This window comes from Wyeomyia smithii, chromosome 1 (assembly GCF_029784165.1).
Source record: "Wyeomyia smithii strain HCP4-BCI-WySm-NY-G18 chromosome 1, ASM2978416v1, whole genome shotgun sequence".
NCBI lineage: Eukaryota > Metazoa > Arthropoda > Insecta > Diptera > Culicidae > Wyeomyia > Wyeomyia smithii.
In genome coordinates, this window is record NC_073694.1 from 131,383,007 (window position 1) to 131,406,636 (window position 23,630).

Sequence of the window (23,630 nt, forward strand, 5' to 3'; positions counted from 1 at the left end):
CAGTGTAAATGCTGAAAAATGTATTCACTGTGGGGAAAATCAGCATGAGCTCTCCACATGCCCGGTGTACATGCAGCGCAGAGATAAAATCAAGCGGTCACTTAAGGAGCGTTCAAAGCGATTTTACACTGAGATGCTGAAGAAGACCGTGACCACTTCTACCATAACATCGAACCCCTTTGATCTGTTATCCTCTGATGAAACCGATTCTGACGATTCACCAGCGGGAACATCTTATGCCAATCCTGGGGCGTCTAGAAAGAGGAAAAATATTTCCTCTCCTAAACTTCCCCGAAAAGGTCCTAAGATTTCCCAAAGTGAAATGAAAGTTACAAACAAACCAAACAGTGCTGCGGAAAAACCGAAGCAAACTCCTCCTGGGCTTGCAAATTTAAAGTCCCAGAGGGAGTTCCCAGCACTGCCAGGAACATCTAAAACCCCAGGTGTTCCTTTTGCACACCCAGTTGATGAAACAAACTCTGGATTTGTGAAATTCTCTGACATTGTGGACTGGATCATTGAAAATTTCAATATACCCGATCCAATTAAAGTTTTTCTTACAGCATTCCTCCCAACAGTTAGATCATTTTTGAACCAGTTGACTGCCCAATGGCCCCTCCTTTCAGCGATTGTATTCTTCGATGCCTAATTCATCTGCGTATACGAAGGATTCTATCTCTGTCTTACAGTGGAATTGTAGAAGTATTTTACCAAAAATGGATTCATTTAAAGTTTTAATCAATAGAAACAAATGCGATGCATTTTCTCTTTGTGAAACTTGGCTTACTTCAAATATTGATCTCAACTTCCATGATTTTAATATTATTCGCCTTGATCGAGACACCCCATATGGAGGAGTACTTCTGAGGATTAAAAAGTGCTATTCTTTCTATCGTATTAACCTCCCCTCGATCCCAGGCATCGAAGTTGTCGCATGTCAAATGACAATACAAGGTAAAGAGCTTTGTATTGCCTCAATATATATTCCTCCCAGAGCACAGGTTGGGCAACGGTTGCTCTTTAATTTAATAGAACTTCTTCCCTCGCCACGTTTGATTTTGGGAGACTTCAACTCTCATGGTGTGGCTTGGGGTTCCCCCTACAATGATAACCGCTCCTCTTTAATCTATAACCTTTGCGATGACTTCGACATGACTATTTTGAACAACGGTGAAATGACACGTATCCCGAAACCTCCAGCGCGCCCAAGCGCTTTGGATCTATCCTTATGTTCGACGTCGCTACGGTTGGATTGCACATGGAAGGTAATCCTCGATCCCCACGGTAGCGACCATTTGCCTATTCCTATTTCAATTACTAACGGGTTAACCCGCATGCGACCAATTGACATTCCGTATGACCTCACACGGAATGTCGATTGGAAGTTATACGAGGAAATGATTTCAAAAGCGGTCGAGTCGATTCAACATCACCCACCACTTGAAGAATACAACCTCCTCGCGGGTTTGATTCTCGACGCCGCATTGCAAGCCCAAACGAAGAAATATCCCGGCGTAACGATCAAAGAACGGCCTCCCACTCCGTGGTGGGACAAAGAGTGCTCCGATGCCTACACGCAAAGATCCGACGCGTTTTTGACCTTCCAGAAGGGAGGTATACCCGACGACTATTTACGGTATTCGGAGCTTAATACCAAGCTTAAAAGCCTGGCTAAAGCAAAGAAACGCGGATATTGGCGTCGGTTCGTGAACGAGACGTCGAGGGAGACATCGATGAGCACTCTTTGGAACACAGCCCGAAGAATGCGGAATCGCGTAACGGTCAACGAAAGCGAGGAGTCTTCAAGTCGGTGGATATTTGATTTTGCCAGGAAAGTATGTCCGGACTCTGTTCCTGAGCAAAACTTTGTTCGCGATACGTCTCCGGGTCACGACGCAATAGAATCACCTTTTACGATGGCAGAATTTTCAGTTGCCCTCCTGTCCTGTAACAATAACGCGCCTGGGTTAGATAGAATCAAATTCAACTTGTTGAAGAATCTACCCGGCAATGCCAAGAGGCGCTTGTTGAACTTGTTCAATAAGTTCCTGGACCAAAACATTGTACCGCAAGATTGGAGGCAAGTGAAGGTAATCGCCATCCAAAAACCAGGGAAACCAGGGTATCCGGAAATTGATGGAAAAAATGATACTCCGTCGTTTAGACCACTGGGTCGAATCAAATGGTCTACTATCAGAAACTCAATTTGGCTTCCTCCGTGCCAAAGGGACGAATGATTGTCTTGCGTTGCTTTCATCAGATATTCAGCTGGCGTATGCTCGCAAAGAACAAATGGCGTCTGCGTTCTTGGACATTAAGGGGGCTTTTGATTCCGTTTCTATTGACATTCTTTCGGGCAAACTTCACCGACAAGGATTTTCTCCAATTCTAAACAATTTTTTAAACAATTTGTTGTCCGAAAAGCACATGCATTTTACGCACGGCGATTTGGCAACTTTTCGCATTAGCTACATGGGTCTTCCCCAGGGCTCATGTTTAAGCCCCCTTCTTTACAACTTTTATGTAAATGACATCGACGAATGTCTGGCAAATTCATGCACGATAAGACAACTTGCAGACGACAGTGTAATCTCTGTTACAGGAGCCAAAGCTGCCGATTTGCAAGGACCAGTGCAAGATACCTTGGACAATTTGTCTGCTTGGGCTTTTCAGCTAGGTATCGAATTCTCTCCGGAGAAGACTGAGATAGTAGTTTTTTCTAGGAAGCATGAACCTGCTCAGCTCCAAACACAATTAATGGGTAAAACGATTTCTCAGGTTTTGGTACACAAATATCTTGGTGTCTGGTTCGACTCTAAAGGCACCTGGGGTTGTCACGTTAGGTATCTGATGAAAAAATGTCAACAAAGAGTGAATTTTCTTCGTACAATAACCGGACAATGGTGGGGAGCCCACCCAGGAGACCTTATAGGCTTTACCAAACATCGATATTGTCTGTCATTGAGTACGGGTGTTTCTGCTTCCGCTCCGCAGCAAACACACATTTGATCAAACTGGAGCGAATACAATATCGTTGTTTTCGTATCGCCTTGGGTTGCATGCAGTCGACCCATACGATGAGTTTGGAGGTCTTAGCTGGAGTACTTCCATTGAAAACCCGTTTCTGGAGCCTATCTTCTCGCATTCTTATCAAATGTGAGGTCTTGAACCGTCCTGTGATTGAAAATTTTGAAAGGTTAATCGAACTTAATTATCAAACCCGTTTTATGACATTGTATTTCAATCACATGTCCCAAAATATTAACCCTTCTTTGAATATTCCAAATACTTCTGGTTCTACTGTGTTTTTCGATACATCCATGATAGAAGAAAGTCGTGGAATCCCGGATCATTTACGCGTGCAGCAGATCCCCAAAATTTTTTCCAATAAATATCGAAACATCAACTGCAACAATATGTTCTACACTGACGGATCACTTCTTGATGGGTCCACTGGCTTCGGTATTTTCAATAACAATTTAACCGTCTCCCATAAGCTCGATAATCCTGCTTCTGTTTACGTCGCAGAATTAGCTGCAATTCAGTACACCCTAGGGATTATCGAAAAAATGCCCACGGACCATTATTTCATCTTTACGGACAGTCTCAGTTCCATTGAGGCTCTCTGATCGATGAAAGATGTTAAGCACTCTCCGTATTTCCTGGGGAAAATACGGGAACATCTGAGTGCTTTATCCGAAAAATCTACTCAGATTACCTTAGCGTGGGTCCCTTCTCACTGCTCGATACCGGGCAATGAGAAAGCGAACTCTTTGGCTAAGGTGGGCGCAACAAACGGTGGAATTTATGAAAGACCAATTGTCTTTAATGAATTTTTCTCATTTGTACGTCAGAATACGATCATCAGTTGGCAAAATGCTTGGACCAGAGGGGAACTGGGAAGGTGGTTATATTCCATTATCCCCAAGATGTCGACGAACCCGTGGTTAAATGGGTTGGATGTAGATCGGGATTTCATTTGTGTGATGTCCCGGCTTATGTCCAATCACTATAGATTTGACGCGCATCTCCGTCGTGTTGGGCTCGGAGAGAGTGGTGTCTGTGCCTGTGGTGAAGGTTATCACGACATAGAGCACGTTGTTTGGTCATGCCCTGTACACCGTGACGCCAGGTCTAGAATAATAGCTTCCCTGCAGGCCGAAGGTAGGCAGCCGGCTGTTCCTGTTCGTGATGTCTTGGCGAGCCGTGACCTATCCTACATGTCCCTTATATACGTTTTCCTGAAATCCATCCACGCCCCAGTTTAGTCCTATCCCCTTCCACCTACATCCAACCAAACGACAAGAACACGTTAAGACCCCGGATCCGGAAACAGCAACTAGACCCGCACGATACTCTCAGGTCCCGAGGGAGACAACCCAATATGCCAGTCCGTAATATCTTGGCCCAGCAGCGGAACATATTCAATATGCTGCTTACCTATGGCAATGAAAACCATCATACAGTAAACCAGTGCTTTTAATGCAAAATATTATAGCTTTAAGTTAGATTTAGTTTCAGCTCGTAGTCGGCAGCGAGGATAAAAAATTTGCTTTTAGTTATTAAGATACTTTAGAAAGTAAGCTACCAGATATAATTGGCGCCGTTAAACATTAAATTGTATTTGTGCCGTGTCAAATAAATTATAGATGAACATAAAAAAAGGCGTTCAAACAGAACAGGGCAGTTTGTTGTTCAAAATTGGTAATGCTGATCGCAGCCTTTGTGCTGCCACAACAGTGGGGGAACTAACTAAATAGTGTAAAAATTAGACAACTACAACAGAATTCGATTGCTAGAATCCCGCACAGAATGTCTGCTTGTGTTGATGCCAGAAAATTATTAACCTTCAATTACTTGTTTATTTGCCTTGAAAAAGGCATTTTGCTGTTCCAAATCGATTGCTGATCGTAACCTTTGTGCTGTTCTGATAGTGATGAATAAGGCACTCTGACAACACGCACTTCGAAAGCTGTTTTCACATTCAGTAAAATAGAAGGCCGCGACAAAATTTGTTTGTTTAGATCCAACACAGAATGCTGGCTTGTGTTTTATAAAAATATTACCCTTCAATTACTTGTTCATTTGCCTTGAAAAAGGCATTTTGTTTTTCCAAATCGGATATGCTGATGGGGGAATAACGGCACTCTGACCACACACGTTAAGAGGTAACGAACTGCCACAGAGACAACAGTTTATCTAGTATGTTCAATTCGAATGCAAATACGGAAACCCAGCTACTAGCGCAACCCGCTGCAGCTGCTACTGCTGCCGCTACTATCAGTCAATGTTGTGTAGACTGTCCATCCGGTTCGCCTTCCGCCTCAAAAATGTAGCTTGTTTTACCAGAAACACTCTTTTATAACCGAAGGGTGCTTAAAAATAGGCCACGCCTTTCTGTTCAGTTGTCTAATTCTCTAATATTCTTTAGACGAATTAAGCCACAATTCGCATTCGATATTTGTTTCCAGCGAATAAACACCGATGGTGCTCTCATGCACGCCACGATTTTAGCCCGTATCGTGTTGCGGTTTCTAACATCAAGCGAATTCGTTTGCTCGCTTTTGCGTGTTGCATCATGTTGCAACTGAGCAGCTGGGAGACGACGAAATTCTGTTCATGCTGTTTGATAGAATCGACTTCATATCAGTTCTGCATAGTCGAACTAACTGCCTTTGTGAATGCTTTCTAACAGGGCAGTTTGTTATTCAAAATCGGTTATGCTGATAGCAGCTTTTGTGCTGTCCCAAATGTGGGGGTATCAACTAAATGAGGTAAAATTAGACAACTACAACAATTTGATTGCTAGGATCCAGCAAAGAATGTTTGCTTGTGTTGATGCCAGAAATTATCAACTTTCAATTACTTGTTTATTTGCCTTGAAAAAGGCATTTTGCTGTTCAAAATCGGTTACTGATCGCCAACCTTTATGCTGCTCTCACAGTGGGGGAATCAAGATACACGGTCAACATGCAATGTGGAAGCTATTCCACATTTAGTAAATTAGACGGCCGCGACAGATTCAAATTGCTAGGATCCAGCACAGAACGCTTGTTTGCGTTGTAAAAATTATTAACTTTCAATGACTTGTTTATTTGCCTTGAAAAAGGCATTTTGATTTCCAAAATTGAATTTCCTGATGGCAATCTTCATGTTGCCCCAACAGTGGGGGAATAATGGCAGTCTGGCGACACACACTGAGAAGAACCGCGATGCTTCTGAGACGTGGTGACCAACCACAGGGCAGGTGTTTAATTTGAAGGCAGCCACAGGCGCGACCCGCTGCTATGGTCTGTTACTGCTGAGTGCCGATATCTGCTGCTACTGCTGTCAACGTTGTAGACGGTCCATCCAGTTCACCTTCCGACTAATGAATGTAGCTTGTTTTCTCACTCTTTTATAGCCGAAGGGTGCTACGTAATAGGCCACGCCTTTCAGTTCAGTTTTACCATTTCCTAATGTTCTTTTGACGAATTATTCCACAATTCGCATTTGATTTTTGTATCCAGCGAATAAACACCGATGGTGCTCTCACACACGCAACGGTTTTAACCCGTATCTTATTGCGGTTTGTAACATCAAGCGATTTCGTTTGCTCGCTGTTGCGTGTTGCATCATGTTGCAACTTGGCAGCTGAGAGACGACGAAATTCTGTTCATGCTGATTGATAGAATAGACTTCATATTAGCTCTGCATAGTCGAACTAACTGTCTTTGGAATGCATTATAACAGGGCAGTTTGTTATTCAAAGTCGGTCATGCTGATCGCAGCCTTTGCGCTGCCCCTACAGTGGGGGGTCTACTAAATAAAGTAAAAATTAGACAACTACAACAGAATTTAATTGCATCCCGCACAGAATGTCTGCTTGTGTTGATGCCAGAAAATTATTAACCTTCAATTATTTGTTTATTTGCCTTGAGAAAGGCATTTCGCTGATCAAACTCTGTAAATGCTGTTTCCGCATTCAGTGAATAAGACGGCCGCAACAGATTGTGTTTTATTGGATTCAGCACAGAATGTGCTGTTGCCAAGATAAAGCAAAACTTTATTGCGGGCAGAAGGCCTAAGCCCTTAACTGGCAAATCGAGACGTTTGGTGCTACCTCGCTGCTGCTGTGTACTGTGATTTGTGTACTGGCGCAACCCGCTACTGCAGCTAACTAGTTATACTATTCTGTCGACCTGTTTAGGGAAAGGCAGCGAGTGACCAATCAGAGGACGTAATTTTCGTTTAAACAAGGCTCGACAATTATCAATAGTACAATAGTTTGCATAATCAATAAACAATTTTCACAATTGGGTGGATGCGTGTATAATTTTCCAAACAATTGCTGCAAAAATTAAGGAAATCGGTTGAAAACAAACCGATTTATAAGCATTTAAAAAGTGACATATTTCGTCCCCTTTTCGTTAATAGTTTTCCTATTAAGGCTAAAGAAAAACGTAGCTCTACGTCAAAATCTTGAAATGGAATTTGTCTCAAAATGCTTTCCAGATTCATTTTATTCCAGCCTATCATTTCCGATTTGGCTAAAACTTTATACAGTTGTCTTTTTATGATATCAGTTCTTCATGTTGACTCACGACTGCTGTTTCAAAAGTGCCTATCCAAAAATGAGACTGATGAAATAAAGATCCTATATCATTGATTGATTGAAATGGTGTCTTCGGCAAAGTTGTTGATAACATAGTTGCAGTTCTAGCAAAATATAAGCACTGTATTTTTTTTTGCCAAATTTTTCGAATGGTCACCAGATATCAAATATCTCAAAAAGTACATTTTGCTTTTCTCCTAGGAAGGTGTACAGTGGTGGAAAAAGTGATACGTGTGACCGTTGCTTTTTATTGTCGCCCAAGTAGAAAGTCGAATTTTTCGACTAGCGACTTTCGATTTTTCTCTCATACCGTACATTATACTGAACGTCGGAAGTAATGCGCTGTATAGCAAATCAGATGCGCTATACAGCGCATTACTTACGACATTAAGTATAATGTACGGTATGAGAGTAAAATCAAATGTCGCTAGTCGACAACTTCAATTTTCAACTTAATGCATAATAAGTCATTTGAATTTCAACCTATCATGTATAAGGGTTATTTGAACTCCATATCTGTGTGAGATTACTTATGTTATGGGCAATGAAAAGAACAATGATATTTGTCATAAGTCATGGTATTTTAACCGTGAGCGAAAATGAACTTTCATTGACTAAAATTTAAGTGGAAAAAATAATAGGTGTAAAGTAAACTTTACATCGTGACGTGATTGTGAATACAATTTGGTAAAAGGTGAATTTTCTTTGGAAGAACAAAACTACTTTTTTTATCACTTTGCCGTAGGTATCACACCATACAAACAAACAGGTCTGATTCTTAAAATATTTTTAATTATCAAAATTATTTTGAAACTTCTAATTTTTTTGAAGTAGAATACTTCTCCCAGGAAGCTCGGCTACATAGGGATGTGAAATGAAAATCTAAAACCGTTTTCGGTGAAAAATATGTCCAATTTCAAATGCTAATAAATCGGTTTGTGTTCGATGGATTTCCCTCGTTCTTGCAATAGATAGGAAAATCTTCTGAAACTCTTCCCAAAAGAAGATAATTGTAATTTTATTATTCACACTATTGTACCATTGAAATTAGTCAAGCCTTGTCAAAACGAATTTTTTTTTTTTGGTGATACGGTGAACATGGTAGCTTGTGTACCGCTAGTGTCTCAATTAAAAAGTTTTTTTTTGTGTGAAATCAAGTGCTTCAGGTGATCTAATGATAGTGATCCGACGGCCAAATTGGATACCTAAACGGATAAGTAGAAGTGTCTTTGCATGCTTTCGATTTATTCGTTTTTTTTTATTGATTTAATTTGTGTCAGCGCCGACCATCGCGTCTATATCACATAGACGCTACGGCTGCTGTGTGTAATATTTATTGTTATATTTTTCTATTGTTCGCTGCCTTTTGCCTTCGCCGTTGCTGCTGGACGAGTCCAGCCGGCGGTTGTTTGTGCGTTTGATATGGACTGTGCAAAATGTGGTAATATAGTTCGTGTTAGCGATGATCCCGTTGTTTGCGTGGGTAAGTGCAAGTCTCGATTTCATCGAGTTTACACACCGCTCACTAAAATAGCGGCGAAAGTCGTTAACGATAATGAGAATATTGTTTTTAAATGTGCTGCATGTTTATCGGCCCAAGATGATGGCGGGAAAGATGATATTTTGAATGGTGAGATGACAAAGATGATGGGTAATTTGTTATCTATCTCTGAGTCGCTTACAAATACTCAAAGCGGAATCGAAACTAAGATAAACATCGCGGTTGCTAACGGTATCGATACTATTTTGAAATCGATCAGCAATTCTCTTCGTGAGAGCATGGCATGCATTGAAGCCAATGTTGCCAAAAAGCTGGAAGATTTCAAATAGACGTAATCGAAAATATTAATCGAGAGAAAAGTGTGCCAATGAATAGAAAGGGATCTAGAACTGAGAGAACGGTTCACTCTGAACTGGACTCTATTCCCAATAAGAAAAAAAATATTTCGAATAAATATGATGAACCGATTGAAGACGCGATTATGCAAGATAACGAGGTTTTTTCTCAAAACTCTCCGACATACAAATTTTGGAATTGTGTACCACTCCCCCAATACAAGTAACCAGCGTTTTTTAGAAACTTTAGAAAACTGATGGGATAATTTTATTGACTTGAGTAAATTAAATGTTATTGCTGGCGATTTTAATATCGATTGGCTTAATATACCAAATTCGAACCAATTAGCAGATTTTTTCAATTTACAACAAACGGTTTTTCAAGTTACAAGAATTCCAGACACTTTCGTACATTAATTGATCACGTGTTTTCGAATTTTGATAATGTTCATTCTTTCACTGAGGCCGATTATAAAATCACAGATCATGAGACAATTTGTGTTGTACTTGAGAATGATCAAAACCGCGATAATAAAGTAAAAATTAAGTGTTGGAATAGATACTCGAAGCAAGCAATGTCTCAGCTTGTTTCGAGAAGCCTGAATTTTCAGCCAATAACAGGGAATTTCGACAATAAAGCAGCTGTTCTAACTAACACGCTAAAAGAGTGTACCAATAGCCTAGTTTCTGAAAAGTGTGTTGAATTGCATAATTCGAACAGCTGGTACTCTTTAGAACTTTTGCGTTTAAAACGTAAAAGAGATAAAAAGTACAAAAAATTTTGCAGAAGTAATGATAGCAATGATTGGAATAGGTACACCGCTGCGCGAAACATATACTCACGCACCTTGAAAAAGGCACGATGTGAATATATACAACGGAAGATTGATCAACATCAAAGAGTTATGGAAAATTTTAAAAACATTATTGAAAAGTAAAGATAGTTGCCCGCAAACCATAACTTTTAATGGCTTAGAAGAACATTCGGCGCGAGTAATTGCAAGTAAATTCAACAGTTATTTCGTTGATAGTGTTCAACCGATCAATCAGAGTATTGATTTGGTCAACGAACCTCTCGAAATAATACAGCCGGTCCATAATAGCTGTAATTTTTCTGGTTTTCATCCTATTACTTTTGCACAGTTGAAAGATATTTGTTTTTCTTTGGAGAAATCGGCTGGTATCGACAATGTCAACACAGAAGTAATACAAGATTGCTTTCATGTCATTGGACACGATCTGCTGGACCTTATCAATGAATCACTGCAAACAGGGCACGTGCCTCAGGTTTGGAAGGAATCACTTGTGGTTCCTATCCCCAAGATTAATGGGACGGATAAAGCCGAAGAGTTCCGCCCCATTAATATGTTGCACACATTAGAGAAAGTTTTAGAACTAGTTGTGAAAGGCCAGCTGATGGATTATTTAAATAGTAATGATTTGCTAATCCCAGAGCAATCAGGTTATCGAGAGGGTCACTCTTGTGAGTCTGCTTTGAATCTGGTGTTAGCAAAATGGAAAGAAAAAATCGAAGCTAAAGAAACTATTTTTGCGGTGTTTTTGGATCTAAAACGCGCTTTAGAAACAATTTCTAGGCCCTTATTGTTACAAACATTGGAGCGCTTTGGTATCGTAGGGACAGCATACAAATGGTTTTACAGCTATTTGTGTGCTAGAACTCAGAAGACTCGTTTTAATGATTCTGAATCGGATTTCATTGCTAATACACTTGGTGTACCGCAAGGAAGTGTTTTAGGGCCCATTTTGTTCATTATTTATATTAATGACATGAAGCGAGTTTTACGGTTTTGCGATATCAATTTATTTGCTGATGATACTGTTCTGTTCATTGCGGCTAAGAATCCTAATGACGTTGTGGCACTTTTAAATCAAGATTTACATTATCTGGCGAATTGGTTGAAATTTAAACAGCTTAAATTAAATATTAGTAAAACAAAGTACTTAATTATTTCTTCTGCCAACTCCAGACCAGACGTAAATATTGCAATTGATGGTGAGACGATTGATCGCGTAAACGAAATAAAGTATCTTGGAGTGATTATTGATGACAAATTAACTTTTAAGTCTCACATTGACAATGTCATCAAGAAAATGGCAAAAAATACGGTATTCTGTGCCGTTTGAAAAATGAATTGACTGTTAGTAGTAAAATTAGTCTTTATAAGTCAATCATTTCACCACATATAGAATTTTGCCCATCCATATTATTTTTTGCAAACAATACACAAATATTGAGACTGCAGCGCTTACAAAATAAAGTTATGCGATTAATATTGAGATGTAATAGATACACTTCCTCGAGTTTTATGCTGGACGCATTGCAATGGCTTTCTGTGAAGCAAAGAGTATATTTTCTGACAATGGTGTTTCTATATAAAATTTTTAATAATATGCTGCCTCGATATTTGTGTAATCGAACTGATAGGGGAAGTGATTTTCATAGGTACAACACTAGAAACGCGAATGATGCTAGAACACCAAATTTTCTTTTTGGAAGATCACAGAACTCTCTGTTGTACAAAGAAATAAATTTTTTCAATTCGATGCCAAGACAGGTAAAACATGCAGCAACAATGGCGGAGTTTAAAAGGCTTTGTATTTCACACATAAAGTCTGTTTTGTAGACAGATTATATAGAATTTTTTGTAAATTAATGACGAAGATTGTAAAATTTATGTATTTTTTTTTTAATTTATTGGGTAAACTAAGTTATTATGTTCACTGATGATGATGGATTTTTGTTTGAATTAGTTGTATAGTATTTAATAGTAGAGTTTAAAAAAGAGTCGGCTACACATGTTTGAGCCACGCGCGCGTAGACTAACATAGACAATCTGGATATTGAGTACATCAGGATTAAACCCCTGAAATTGAAACAAAAAGCATGTCGGGTTGGAAAGCTGCTTTTTGGTAGGAAATAGCATGTATGCTGTTATTCTGATTTTCGATATTTATCTGTTTTTACGATTTTGCACTAGGGTTGGGAGAAAAAACTGGAAAGGCTTGGGTTTGCCTGTGGACTGTAAAGCTCGTCAACGAGAACTATAGTATCACAGGATCTCTCTCGTAGTTTTGGATCGTTATCCAGAATCAATTCTGATTAGTTAACACTCCTAAATGTTAGGTTCAATTCCTAACCAAGTCCAGATAATTTTCGGGTTGGAAACGTTTTGGATGAGCCTTGGATCTATGATGGTATTGGAAAATCGTTTTTTTTTTTTATACTCATTGTTAAATTATTGGTATTCTTTTGAAGGGTTACTATGTCTGTATTAATAACAATATACAATATCTTACTTAGATAAATCGACCAGCTCAAACCGATGTAGGGGTATGAGGTGGGACCATCATCATCATCATCATCGACCTCTGATTGGTCGTTATAAGATTGCTTCCCAAGCACGGTCAACAGAATCATATACCTTGCAATATAAAACATGTTATTTGGCCTATATAAAAGCCTGTTTCAGCCGAAGCCGCTCATAATAGTTCTAGGCAGCGACAACAGCAGTCATCCTCCCTTAGCAGCAGCACTAGCAGTGCAGTTGATACCAGCGATGGCGGAAAGCGGCCACAGCTGTGGCGTAGCAATGGATAGCGAACTAGTTGCAGCGGATCTCAGCATCGATAGCGGCTGATGCAGTGAGGCACTTTAGTGAAATGCAGTCTCTGTGTGGGCACTAGTAAATGCATTCAATGAAAAGTTGACTCATTTTGACAACACGTGAGCCGTCTAGTTTTGAGTGTTATATCAGCATTTCATTGTTTACTTTATCACAAGGAATACTTTATTCGCCCTGTCAGTGATAACGCAAAGATGTGATCGGCATCTTACCCGATACTAGAATGAACAACAAATTGTCCTTTTCTTGATGAAATAAAAACTTTATTGAAGAGTTAATATTTTCCAATGATTTAATTCACATTTTTAAATTTGTAAAAGTTATAAATTTAACTTCATCTCCGTGTCTCAAAATGTACTGAATTATCTTTTCCTTCAGTCATGTGCACGACATCTGAAAAAATTTCATCTCAAAATTTAAAAATTGTGTTGTTGAAGCGCAAAATTCGATTGATCTGATAAGTCAACGTTTATTTACTAGAAAAAATGACTGACACGCAAGCAGCGGTCGTGGCTTTGCACTGAGAATACATTCTGTGAGAATACACAGAAGTACACCGTGGAGCGCACTGCTGGGAAAAAATTCGAAGCATTCAAAGAGCAAACATGTGCGACGGGTGACTGGATTTATTATTCTTAGTTTCGAGATGCAAAGTAAACAATGCAATCTACTAGAAAGCTCACACCAGTTTTTTAGCTTTCTGTAGAGATATTACAAATTTTCCGCGATGTTTTTTTTTGTTTTTTTTTCCTCAGATACGAACGGTTCTCTGCTCTCTTCAAGCAAGAGCGTTGCTTTACCCAACAGTGTGAGAGCAGTTGTTTACGTAGTGAAAGATATTGTCCTACATGCTAGAGTTTCTCTAAGGAGAAACAATGAGCCTGTCTAGAAGAGCTTTCAGAAGATTACCGAATACGATAGATAAAAGAACTTGACAGCTCTCGCAATGCGATGTTTTAGTGTACATTTTATCTGCCAAAAAAAACGGGCTTTCAAAAAAAAATTGCTGCGTCGATTATGATTCAACCTTTTTAATACACTTTCTACAACTCTTTTTTCTGTGTAAATTTTTTTCGGAAAGACAAAATCATTATTACAACTTTGCCGAAACGTCACACAGATCAAACAACCCTTGAAATATTTGTTATCACCAAGACCGTTGGTCGTGATTGAAAAAAAAAAACATCTTTTCCCCACAGAAACATCTGTGCAAAGTTTGCAAAGAATTATAAATATTGAATTAATGAAATATAATCAGCAATTCAAAATTTATTCAAAAACTTAACTAACATTTTATACACATTTCTTTAAATTACTCCATTATAACAGATTAGTGGTACAAATTTCATGCTGAACTCAAGAAAAACGCATGACACTAATCACGTATTGTGCATCTTTGTGCGAAAACTATCAAAATTGTTGTTTACTCATTTATACCAAAATTTAAGATATGATGAAATAAAAAATAGCAAACAAACAAAAAGAATGTAAATTAACAAAAATACTTTGCTGCCTTCGACTTTCGACAGTGCGAATGCCTTGCAAAGTTTTACACCATTGCTGTTATATGATAACATTAATTTCATTTTGGCGATGGTTTTTGTGAAAACCTTTTTTCAGTCAATACCTATCAAAATCAAAATCGCGCCAAACGACCTTATATCGATCATTTTTGATACGAATGAAACTCTGAACATGGATTTAACTTAGCAAAATTAGCAATTTTCACAGATGGAGAGAATTTTTAGACCCATGAGTTATTTTATAAACGGTCGCATGTATTTTGGCATAGGTTTTATCCAAAGCATTGAAGCTCAGAAATCTTTGGTTATAAGACTGTCTGAATCTTTTATTTTTATTCTCTTAACCATCATTAAAAAATGCTTAAATATGATTTTTAAAAAAGCTTAAATATATTTTTTTTCATCAAAAAATTTATTTTCATTTTTCTCTTCTGTACTTTTTCATAAAGTTACGTAAAAGCTTCAAGTTTTTTCTTAATCAAATCTTTTTTTAAATTGAAATATTGTATTTATTTTCAATTTTTTAGAAAAAAAAAATTTTCCGGTGTATATTTTTTATGAGGCATTATTAATTTCCTACAACTCATTCTCAGACAGTTTTTCTATGCAACCACGTTTCTGGGCTACTATGCCAAAATGCATACGCCCTTTTAGAAAATAGCTCGTGGGCCCAAAAAAAATTCTACATCTGTGAAAAATGCTCAGTTTACTAAGCCAAAGTTCCATCAAATGGAAAATGGTCGATTAAGTTTTTGCGTATTTTGACGTCATTCGGCGCCATTTTGCTCATTATTATTAACTAAAATATTTTTAAAAATTAAGAGCATAATACTTACTTTTATATTGTCTGCAATAAAATAAACTTAAAAAGAATTGATAGTGTTATATTTGTTATGAAGCCATAAAAATCTTTTTTTCAACGTTTATTAATAATTTGCCGAATATCTCATAAATAGATACCGTCCGATGTGCATCACTATTCAGTTTTCGCATTGGAATCGTTCTGCGAATTATCATTTAAAATCGAAAATAAATTTGTTGCTTCTTGTGAACGAAACAAAAATATGACAATACTTTCATCTATCTTTATATTTTCAGGATCTGGCTGTAAGGTTGCAGGTTTTTTAACAGTGTTTGCTAGTCATCTATCAATTTTCACCCTCACAATTGTGACACTGGAACGCTGGTTTGCCATTACACATGCGATCTATTTGAACCATAGAATTAAATTTTCGGCAGCAACATATATTATGATTTCGGGATGGATATATTCCTTTGTGATGGCCGCTTTGCCATTGTTTGGCATCAGTAACTACTCTTCTACTAGCATATGTCTGCCAATGGAGGCGCGTGATAGCTGGGATATAGCATACCTGTTGACAGTACTGGGAATTAATGGTTTAGCATTCATCATCATAGTGATCTGTTACGCTCAGATATATTTTTCGCTGGGGAAAGAAACTCGTAATGCTGCGCGGACGGCACATCATGGTGAAATGACAGTAGCGAAAAAAATGGCACTGCTTGTATTTACAAATTTCGCGTGTTGGGCTCCGATAGCTTTCTTCGGATTAACTGCCATTGCAGGGTATCCCTTGATAGATGTAACCAAGTCAAAAATCTTACTAGTATTCTTTTATCCGCTAAACTCTTGTGCCAACCCATACTTATATGCCATAATGACTATGCAATATAGAAAGGACCTGTTTATGCTATTATCCAAGTTAGTATAACATTGCATGCAAGTTTGCTTGTGTTATATGTTGCAAGCTTTAATACTGTTCGTTTTTAGCTATGGACTTTGCACTCAACGTGCTCAGCAGTACAAAATAACGTACTCTATGCCGACCAATACGATTCAAATTATTCCAGCGAGAGGCTCAATCACCGCAACAACTATCAATTCTAACACGTTCGGTACAATCATAAGCAGCACAGTAACGGAAGTAAATGGAAGCCGCAAAACGATGACAATCAACGATTCAATCAACAACGTAAATGGTCAAACCAACATCGTAGAGGTGGTGGAGGAAGAACATGAAACTTTTCTGTGAAAGAACATTCCTAAAGAAGCTTTTAGTCAACTGTTCATCATCGTCTATGAAAGATGGTGAGCTTCAGAGAAGAATTTCACCACAAACAATGCCACTGGATGAACATTACAATGAACGGACCATAATATACATGTTCATTCCCAATTTAATGTGATACTGTAAAACCTCTAATGCAGCATGCCACAGAGAATTATTTTGCGATAGTGTACACAATGACAAGTTTGTAAATTAATTCAAAATGCTCGGTCGAAAGCATTGTGTACGGAACACACGAGTATACAAAACTGATTCAAAATGTGTCCCGGTTTTAGGTGTTATTGAAAAATCGCTGTAGATAAATACTCACAAATCAGTGGCTCGTATTTTCACTCCATATGATGACTACCTTATTTATTTTGCCTGAATCTATGTGAACTCAATTTCATGTATTTGTTCACATTACACGTTGGATTCCACCGGCTTGAGTGCAGCGAAAAAATTTTGACAGTGTCGTTTTGAGATGATAGCCTTATCATTGATGTGATGCCCCAGGTCAATGAATTCAAGGAACTAATAGCGAGTTATTTTTCCAACCTAGATAAAGTTTATATTAAATCCGCATTTGATGAGTATTTTTGAAGTCATTCCTTGAAGCGCCAACGGTTTACTTTACAAATAATTCTTTTGAAAACTAACATAAGGGACTTGTTGTGTCGACCTCACAGTAGCTATATATTTATTTCAGTGATCTTATAATTTACCAGACAGATTGATGCGAAAGTAAATTAACCGGTAATCAATAACAATAATATATAATAAGAAAGATTGAAAAATGAAACAAAAGAATTAAAACCCAAAACTTCACTTCTTTCATACTCTACTTAGTTAGGTTATATAGAGACGAATTGAGCTCTGATGAAGCGGGCACTTTTTGGAAAGAAACTGCCGGTTAAAATTGCTGAACATCTCCGACAATTTTGTATCAGAGTTGCCCGCAACGTCACTGAGGATTCTCATTGCTGGAGTGAAACGCAAAGTTCGAAATTTGTATATACATAGAAGTAGAACGATAGTGTTTTGATCGCGTGAATTTTTAAACCTGTGAAACTAATAATCTTGCAAGTTCAAAGCTTAATGACGGTTTTCTCATAAATTTTAATTATCCAGGATTCATGGACAAAAAAAAAGACCAGACCGTCGATGCTGACGAAGTACGGTTACGTGGTGGACGACGAAATTTACATTGAGACCAGCAGAGCCGGTTTTTAAGAGTCCCATGGGGGCTCTTGAGGGTCTCTAAGAATCGAAAAACAAAAATTCTCTCAAGCAAAACCACATTTCAATCAAAAGTCGTCAATTCTCAATAAGAGAACTCGTTTACTAAGCAATTTCAGAGCATGGAGAATATATTATTTGAATTGCATTTGTACAATTTGATTTTAATTAACAATGTGCAAAATAGCTTTTCAAACTTGGCTAAAAAATCGTAATTTCGGATCTAGTCAAGATAGAACTACATGATGCGACAAGAAAAAGTGTGAAAATTTATAGTATTTTTTCAAATCTCATCAGGAACAAAAGGTGATAACCAATTTGTTGGATGTCAAAAAGTGTTCCCAATCACTTTTGACTTTTGGATTTATAACACCAAACGAGAATGTCGCGCGTGGTATTTTGACTGCGCTCAGTGTGACTATCTTAATACAGCGCTCTATCGGTTATTTGAGCTGGTACCAGTAGTTTGCGTAGCTTGCGTACGGCGTGCGGTTGTTGCGTTTCACGAAATCCATTCGTTTCCAGGTAAATTTGAATTAAGTTCACGGCATTAAACGCGAAGTTTGGTGTGATACAGACTGTTAACGATTGGTAGGTCGCCGAAGATAACTAGATCGTTGCGCGGTTCTATTTATATCGTCTCCTGGTGGCCGGTTACCCAGAGACCGAGAAGTAACCATATCGTGCGCGAATTTGTGTAGAAAAGATCGCATCATGAACCTCGATGGATCCAGATCAATTCCATTCCACTAACACTAACTCCTTCCTTTGATACTTGTGGATGATGCAGAGGATTCCTCGGTCTCTAGTAGCAACAAGTATTAAACTAACATTCCCGATATCCCTTCCTCTATTGATCTGCATTGGGCGTGGCCAGCTACGTTATTGACCAGTGAAAAGAAAGATCACCAGGAATTGTACACTGAAAATGGCTTGCTACTCCTAGGCACCATTTTGACGGTTCTTTGTGCAATTTCAGCAGATTCTGGTCAATCGCGGGCAACACACGGGCGATCAAATATGCTATGCTATGCTATGCTATGCTATGCTATGCTATAACACCAAACGAGAATCATTCGAAAAAGCTCCTAGAGCTCAACACAAGAGCTCTTTGTACATACGTCGGTCTAGTGACGGGGAACTGTCCGAGTAGATATCATTTAAAGACCATTGGCCGGGTTCAGGATGACATCTGTCGCTTTTGTAATATGGAAAGTGAGACATCGGAACATCTGCTGTGCAGTTGTGGTGCATTATTTAAACGCAGATCAAGGTTTCTTGGCAGTGGCTGTTTACAGCCCAAAGAGATTTGGTCTTTGAATCTAGGGAAGGTGATTGGCTTCATAAACCATATTTCACCTGACTGGAAGCGTGTCGGTGCAGGTACCTGATCACTCAACAATGGTGGTCATTGTATTTTGCAAGGGGACACGTATAGCAATTGACTGGGATGTATTACAAAAGTTCACATCAATGGACAACGTAATTCTAATTCCCTAACAAAAAAATCTTATTTTAAACTATTTTACAAAAAATATATCAAAATGTTTGAGTTCAGTTAGCTTCATTAGGTTTTTTTAAGGTCTGAAACAGAGCATGCCTGTAGAACGTGGTGCTAAGATATCGACAACCACACGCTTGTGCAAAACATTTTAACCTACAGTACAAGCAAATCGAGTAATCCGGGGAGATAAGGCCCGGAATGCTAGGGTGCCACAAATCTTTCGGGCCGATTCAACGCGAGATATGGCGCTCCATCCTGTTGTAGGACTTTAACACCAGACGGATTTCATCCCAAATCGTCTCAAGGATTGGCAGCACCATCTCCGAATTGGTTGAAACTTTTTGGGTGTGAAGACATCACCTAATAAAGCATCTCTGCATACTTACTTTTTCCAAAATTAGTCTAGACGGTCTTCTGAAAAGGGCGAAACTTTTTTTGCCGATTTTTTGTAAAGCAATATAATTCAAAAACGGTAAATTCTACAAAAAGTGTTCTATAAGTAACTTTTAGGAAATTGTCTGAATTTTCATAAAAAAATATGGAAAAAATTATATATCAAGTCCTACACTGAAAAAAATGCTATTTAAACACAAAACATCGATTTAAAAAAATGGTCATCTCCGAATTGGCTAAAATTTTTTTTGGTGAGACAACATTGTTGGCTATATTTCGTTCATACATCGCAACTTGAGCATATTTAAGGAAAAAAAGTTATTCCTAAAAATAAAAAATTAAAACGCAAACTAAAACTAAGGTATATTATTTTTTCAGTGTAAAACAACCTGATAGAATGAAATACTTGTTATGTTTTGATTATTTTAGTTTTAAACAATTTAAAACAAGTAAAACTCAATGCCTAATTTCAATATATTATGTGTATGCATGTACCTAAAATTCATTGTATTACAGATGTGAATGCTTCTCAGTGAGAAGCATTCTCACATCTGATGAATTTACCTATGAAAATGGTGTTAATGTGAGAGAAAAAATCGATTTTTTTACTTTATAATTCAAATGTTTTATTTTCAAACATAATCACTTAGCATCTATTTCTTACGACTACTAAATACAGTAAATATTTTTGGATCATCTTCTGAACTAGAATATCTTTTAACTGATATTTGATTATTACTTAAAAGTACAAAACTATGAAATTTCTGTGTTCCAGGTATAGGTTTTACTTGACTGAATAGTTCTTCTAGTTCCTCTGACATTTTTGTTGACAATTTAGTTTGTTGTTTGACAATTTAGTTATATTTAGTTATCTGTTAGTTCAATACCCAGTCGTAAAGTTCTCTTGGAGTTTTAATAGTATTTCTTTAATCTCAGGCAAAACTTGCTCTCTTTGCCATTCGTTTGAGAGTACCTCCGATTGCGTCACAGGGACCTTTCCCATGTTATGTTGCGAAAAAGTGCCCCTCTATTTCTAATTTATGCCTTAATTTGAAATCACACAGGCTCGCATTTTTTTTTTTGTTTTTATAATGAGCAGCTGCTCCATCTGACATAAAAAAAATTTTTGAGAAATTTTTGTAGCAGTCAAAATACCAGCAGCAGCACTCCTCTCGGGAGAAAATTACCTACCGCGTTTGGGTTACCTATGTTCTACAGCGGCCACGTGCTTCACGCAGGATTTTGCTTCCAGAGTCAAAAACAACACTCAAACACTGGTTCTACTATTACCTAATTTATTGACATTACACATTTACACAACATAACAAGTATTTCATTCTATAAAGATGTTTTACACTAAAAAAATAATATACCTTGGTTTTAGTTTGCATTTTCATTTTTTATTTTAGAGAATAATTTTTTTTCCTTAAATATGCTCAAGTTGCAATGCACACTGGGCCAGAAATGGAATCTAGCGGAACGAAACTAATAGCGCTCTCAGGGTATGACCAATCGGTTTCCGATCTTCTACAAAGTTTCTTGGTAAAGTTAGAGATTCATTTTTCATGTTTGAATTATTTCGGAATTTAGCCGCAAAGGTGGCGTTGCGATGCTAACTTCTTTCCTTTACGCGCTAGAGCTTTGCAGTATTCGACAAAGTTGTAGATCTCTGAATTCCATGAAACTTTACAGAATATACAAAATTTCTAACTCTTCAAGTTTCAGAGCTCTATGAGTTTTTATAAATTTTGTCTGAATTTCACGTTTTATTGTCATAATTTTATGAGTTCACTCGAATTAGTTTCTAACAATTTTTTTCTCGGTATAAATTGAATAATTACGTCGTTTTCTTCCGAGTACAGAAGTTTTTGAAGTACTTATCTGAAAATATTACACAAAATTTGAAAAAAATACATAATTTTGTGAAGTAGATATCTCAGCGGGTAGCAAGTATTAGCAAACCATGATTTTTTCTAAAAAATTGTCCATCAAAAAATCTTCATTTTCTGAAATTTTGAAAGAGTTGTTTTTTGGTGATTTTTCAGTTTGAATATAACCGTAGGTTTCATATAATATGAATATAAAAATATAATTTCTATGTATTTATTGCATGGAATACACGGTGCAGTACTTGGATACTCTATCCAACCTATGTACATTCGTCAGCAAAGTTTCTCAGTGCAATAAGAACTTCAACTTGACGTTCAGTTTAGTTCGCGATTTGATCGCATAGATGACGCTTCGATACCAACTTCTTATTCTTAGACGCTAGAGCTCTGCAGTTTTCGACAAAGTATTAGATTAGAAAATTTTATGTAACTTCGTAGAAGAAACAAAATTTCTGTCTCTTAAATCTTTTTGGAAATTTACGAGTTTTTGAAGAATTTGTTTGAGTTTCACGTTTCTTGTAATAGTTTTGTGATTCGAAACATTAAAATCACTAAAGAATATGCAATTTTCTGAATCAGCATACGTTTTTGGTTTAATTATGCGTCGTTGCTATTGGATCAAATGTTACTTTGTTTGTTTCGTAGCCAAATCCCATAGCAACGACGAATGCGAAAAACGTGAACGCTCTGAAGTGAAGACTACAGTTAAAATTGTTCTTTTTCTCTACTACAAAGCTCTAGCGTGTAAGAATAAAAAGTTGGTGTCGAAGCCCCATCTCTGCGGCCAAGTCGCGAACTAAACTGAGCGTCAATTTGAAGTTCTTATTACACTGAGAAACTTTGCTGAAGACTGCACATAGGTTGGATAGAGTATCAAAGTACTGGACCGTGTATTCCATGCAATAAATACATAGAAATTGTTTTTTTATATGAAACCTACGGTTATATTCAAACTGAAAAATCACAAAAACACCAAAAACACCTCTTTCAAAGTTTCAGAAAATGAAGATTTTTTGATGGACAATTTTTAGAAAAAATCATGGTTTGCTAATATTTGATACCCGCTGAGATATCTACTTCACAAAATTATGTATTTTTTTTTTCAAATTTTGTGTAATATTTTCAGTTAAGTACTTCAAAAACTTCTGTACTCGGAAGAAAACGACTTAATTATTCGATTTCTATCGAGAAAAAAATTGTAAGAAATTAATCAGAGTGAACTCATAAAATTATCACAATAAAACGTGAAATTCAGACAAAATTTATAAAAACTCGTAGAGCTCTGAAACTTGAAAAGTTAGAAATTTTATATATTCTGTAAAGTTTCATGAAATTTAGAGATCTACAACTTTGTCGAATACCGCAAAGCTCTAGCGTGTAAGGGAAAGAAGTTAGCATCGCAACGCCACCTTCGCGGCTAAATTCCGAACTAATTCAAACATGCAAAATGAAGCCCTAACTATACCTAGAAACTTTGTAGAATATCGTAAACCTATTGGTCAAACCCTGAGAGCGCTAATAATTTCGTTCCGCTAGATTCCATTCCTGGCCCAGTGTGCAATTTATGAACGAAAAGTAGCCAACAATGTTGTCTTTCACCAAAAAAATTTTTAGCCAATTCGGAGATGACCATTTTTTTTGAATCTATTTTTTGTGTTTAAATTGCATTTTTTTCAGTGTAGAAGTTGTAATATAATTTTTTCCATATTTTTTATGGAAATTCAGACAATTTCCTAAAAGTTACTTATAGAACACTTTTTTGTAGAATTTACCGTTTTTGAATTATATTGATTTACAAAAAATCGGCAAAAAAAGTTTCGCCCTTTTCAGAAGACAGTCTAGACTAATTTTGGAAAAAGTAAGTATGCAGAGATGCTTAATTAGGTGATGTCTTCACACCCAAAAAGTTTCAACCAATTCGGAGAGGGTGCTGCCAACC

The 23,630-nt window shown here is 37.4% G+C and overlaps 1 protein-coding gene across 6 annotated transcripts in view; it reads left to right on the forward strand.

Moving 5' to 3' along the window:
* LOC129729364 (lutropin-choriogonadotropic hormone receptor) overlaps positions 1-17,003 on the forward strand; it is a 135,242-nt gene extending 118,239 nt beyond the window's left edge. For all 6 annotated transcript variants that reach the window (XM_055687891.1, XM_055687925.1, XM_055687906.1 and 3 more), the window contains 2 exons: positions 15,696-16,320; positions 16,390-17,003. In XM_055687891.1, coding sequence (XP_055543866.1) covers positions 15,696-16,320; positions 16,390-16,651 — 887 coding nt within the window. In that variant the 3' untranslated portion in view covers positions 16,652-17,003. The remainder of the gene's footprint in view (positions 1-15,695; positions 16,321-16,389) is intronic.
* Positions 17,004-23,630: the final 6,627 nt, after the last annotated feature.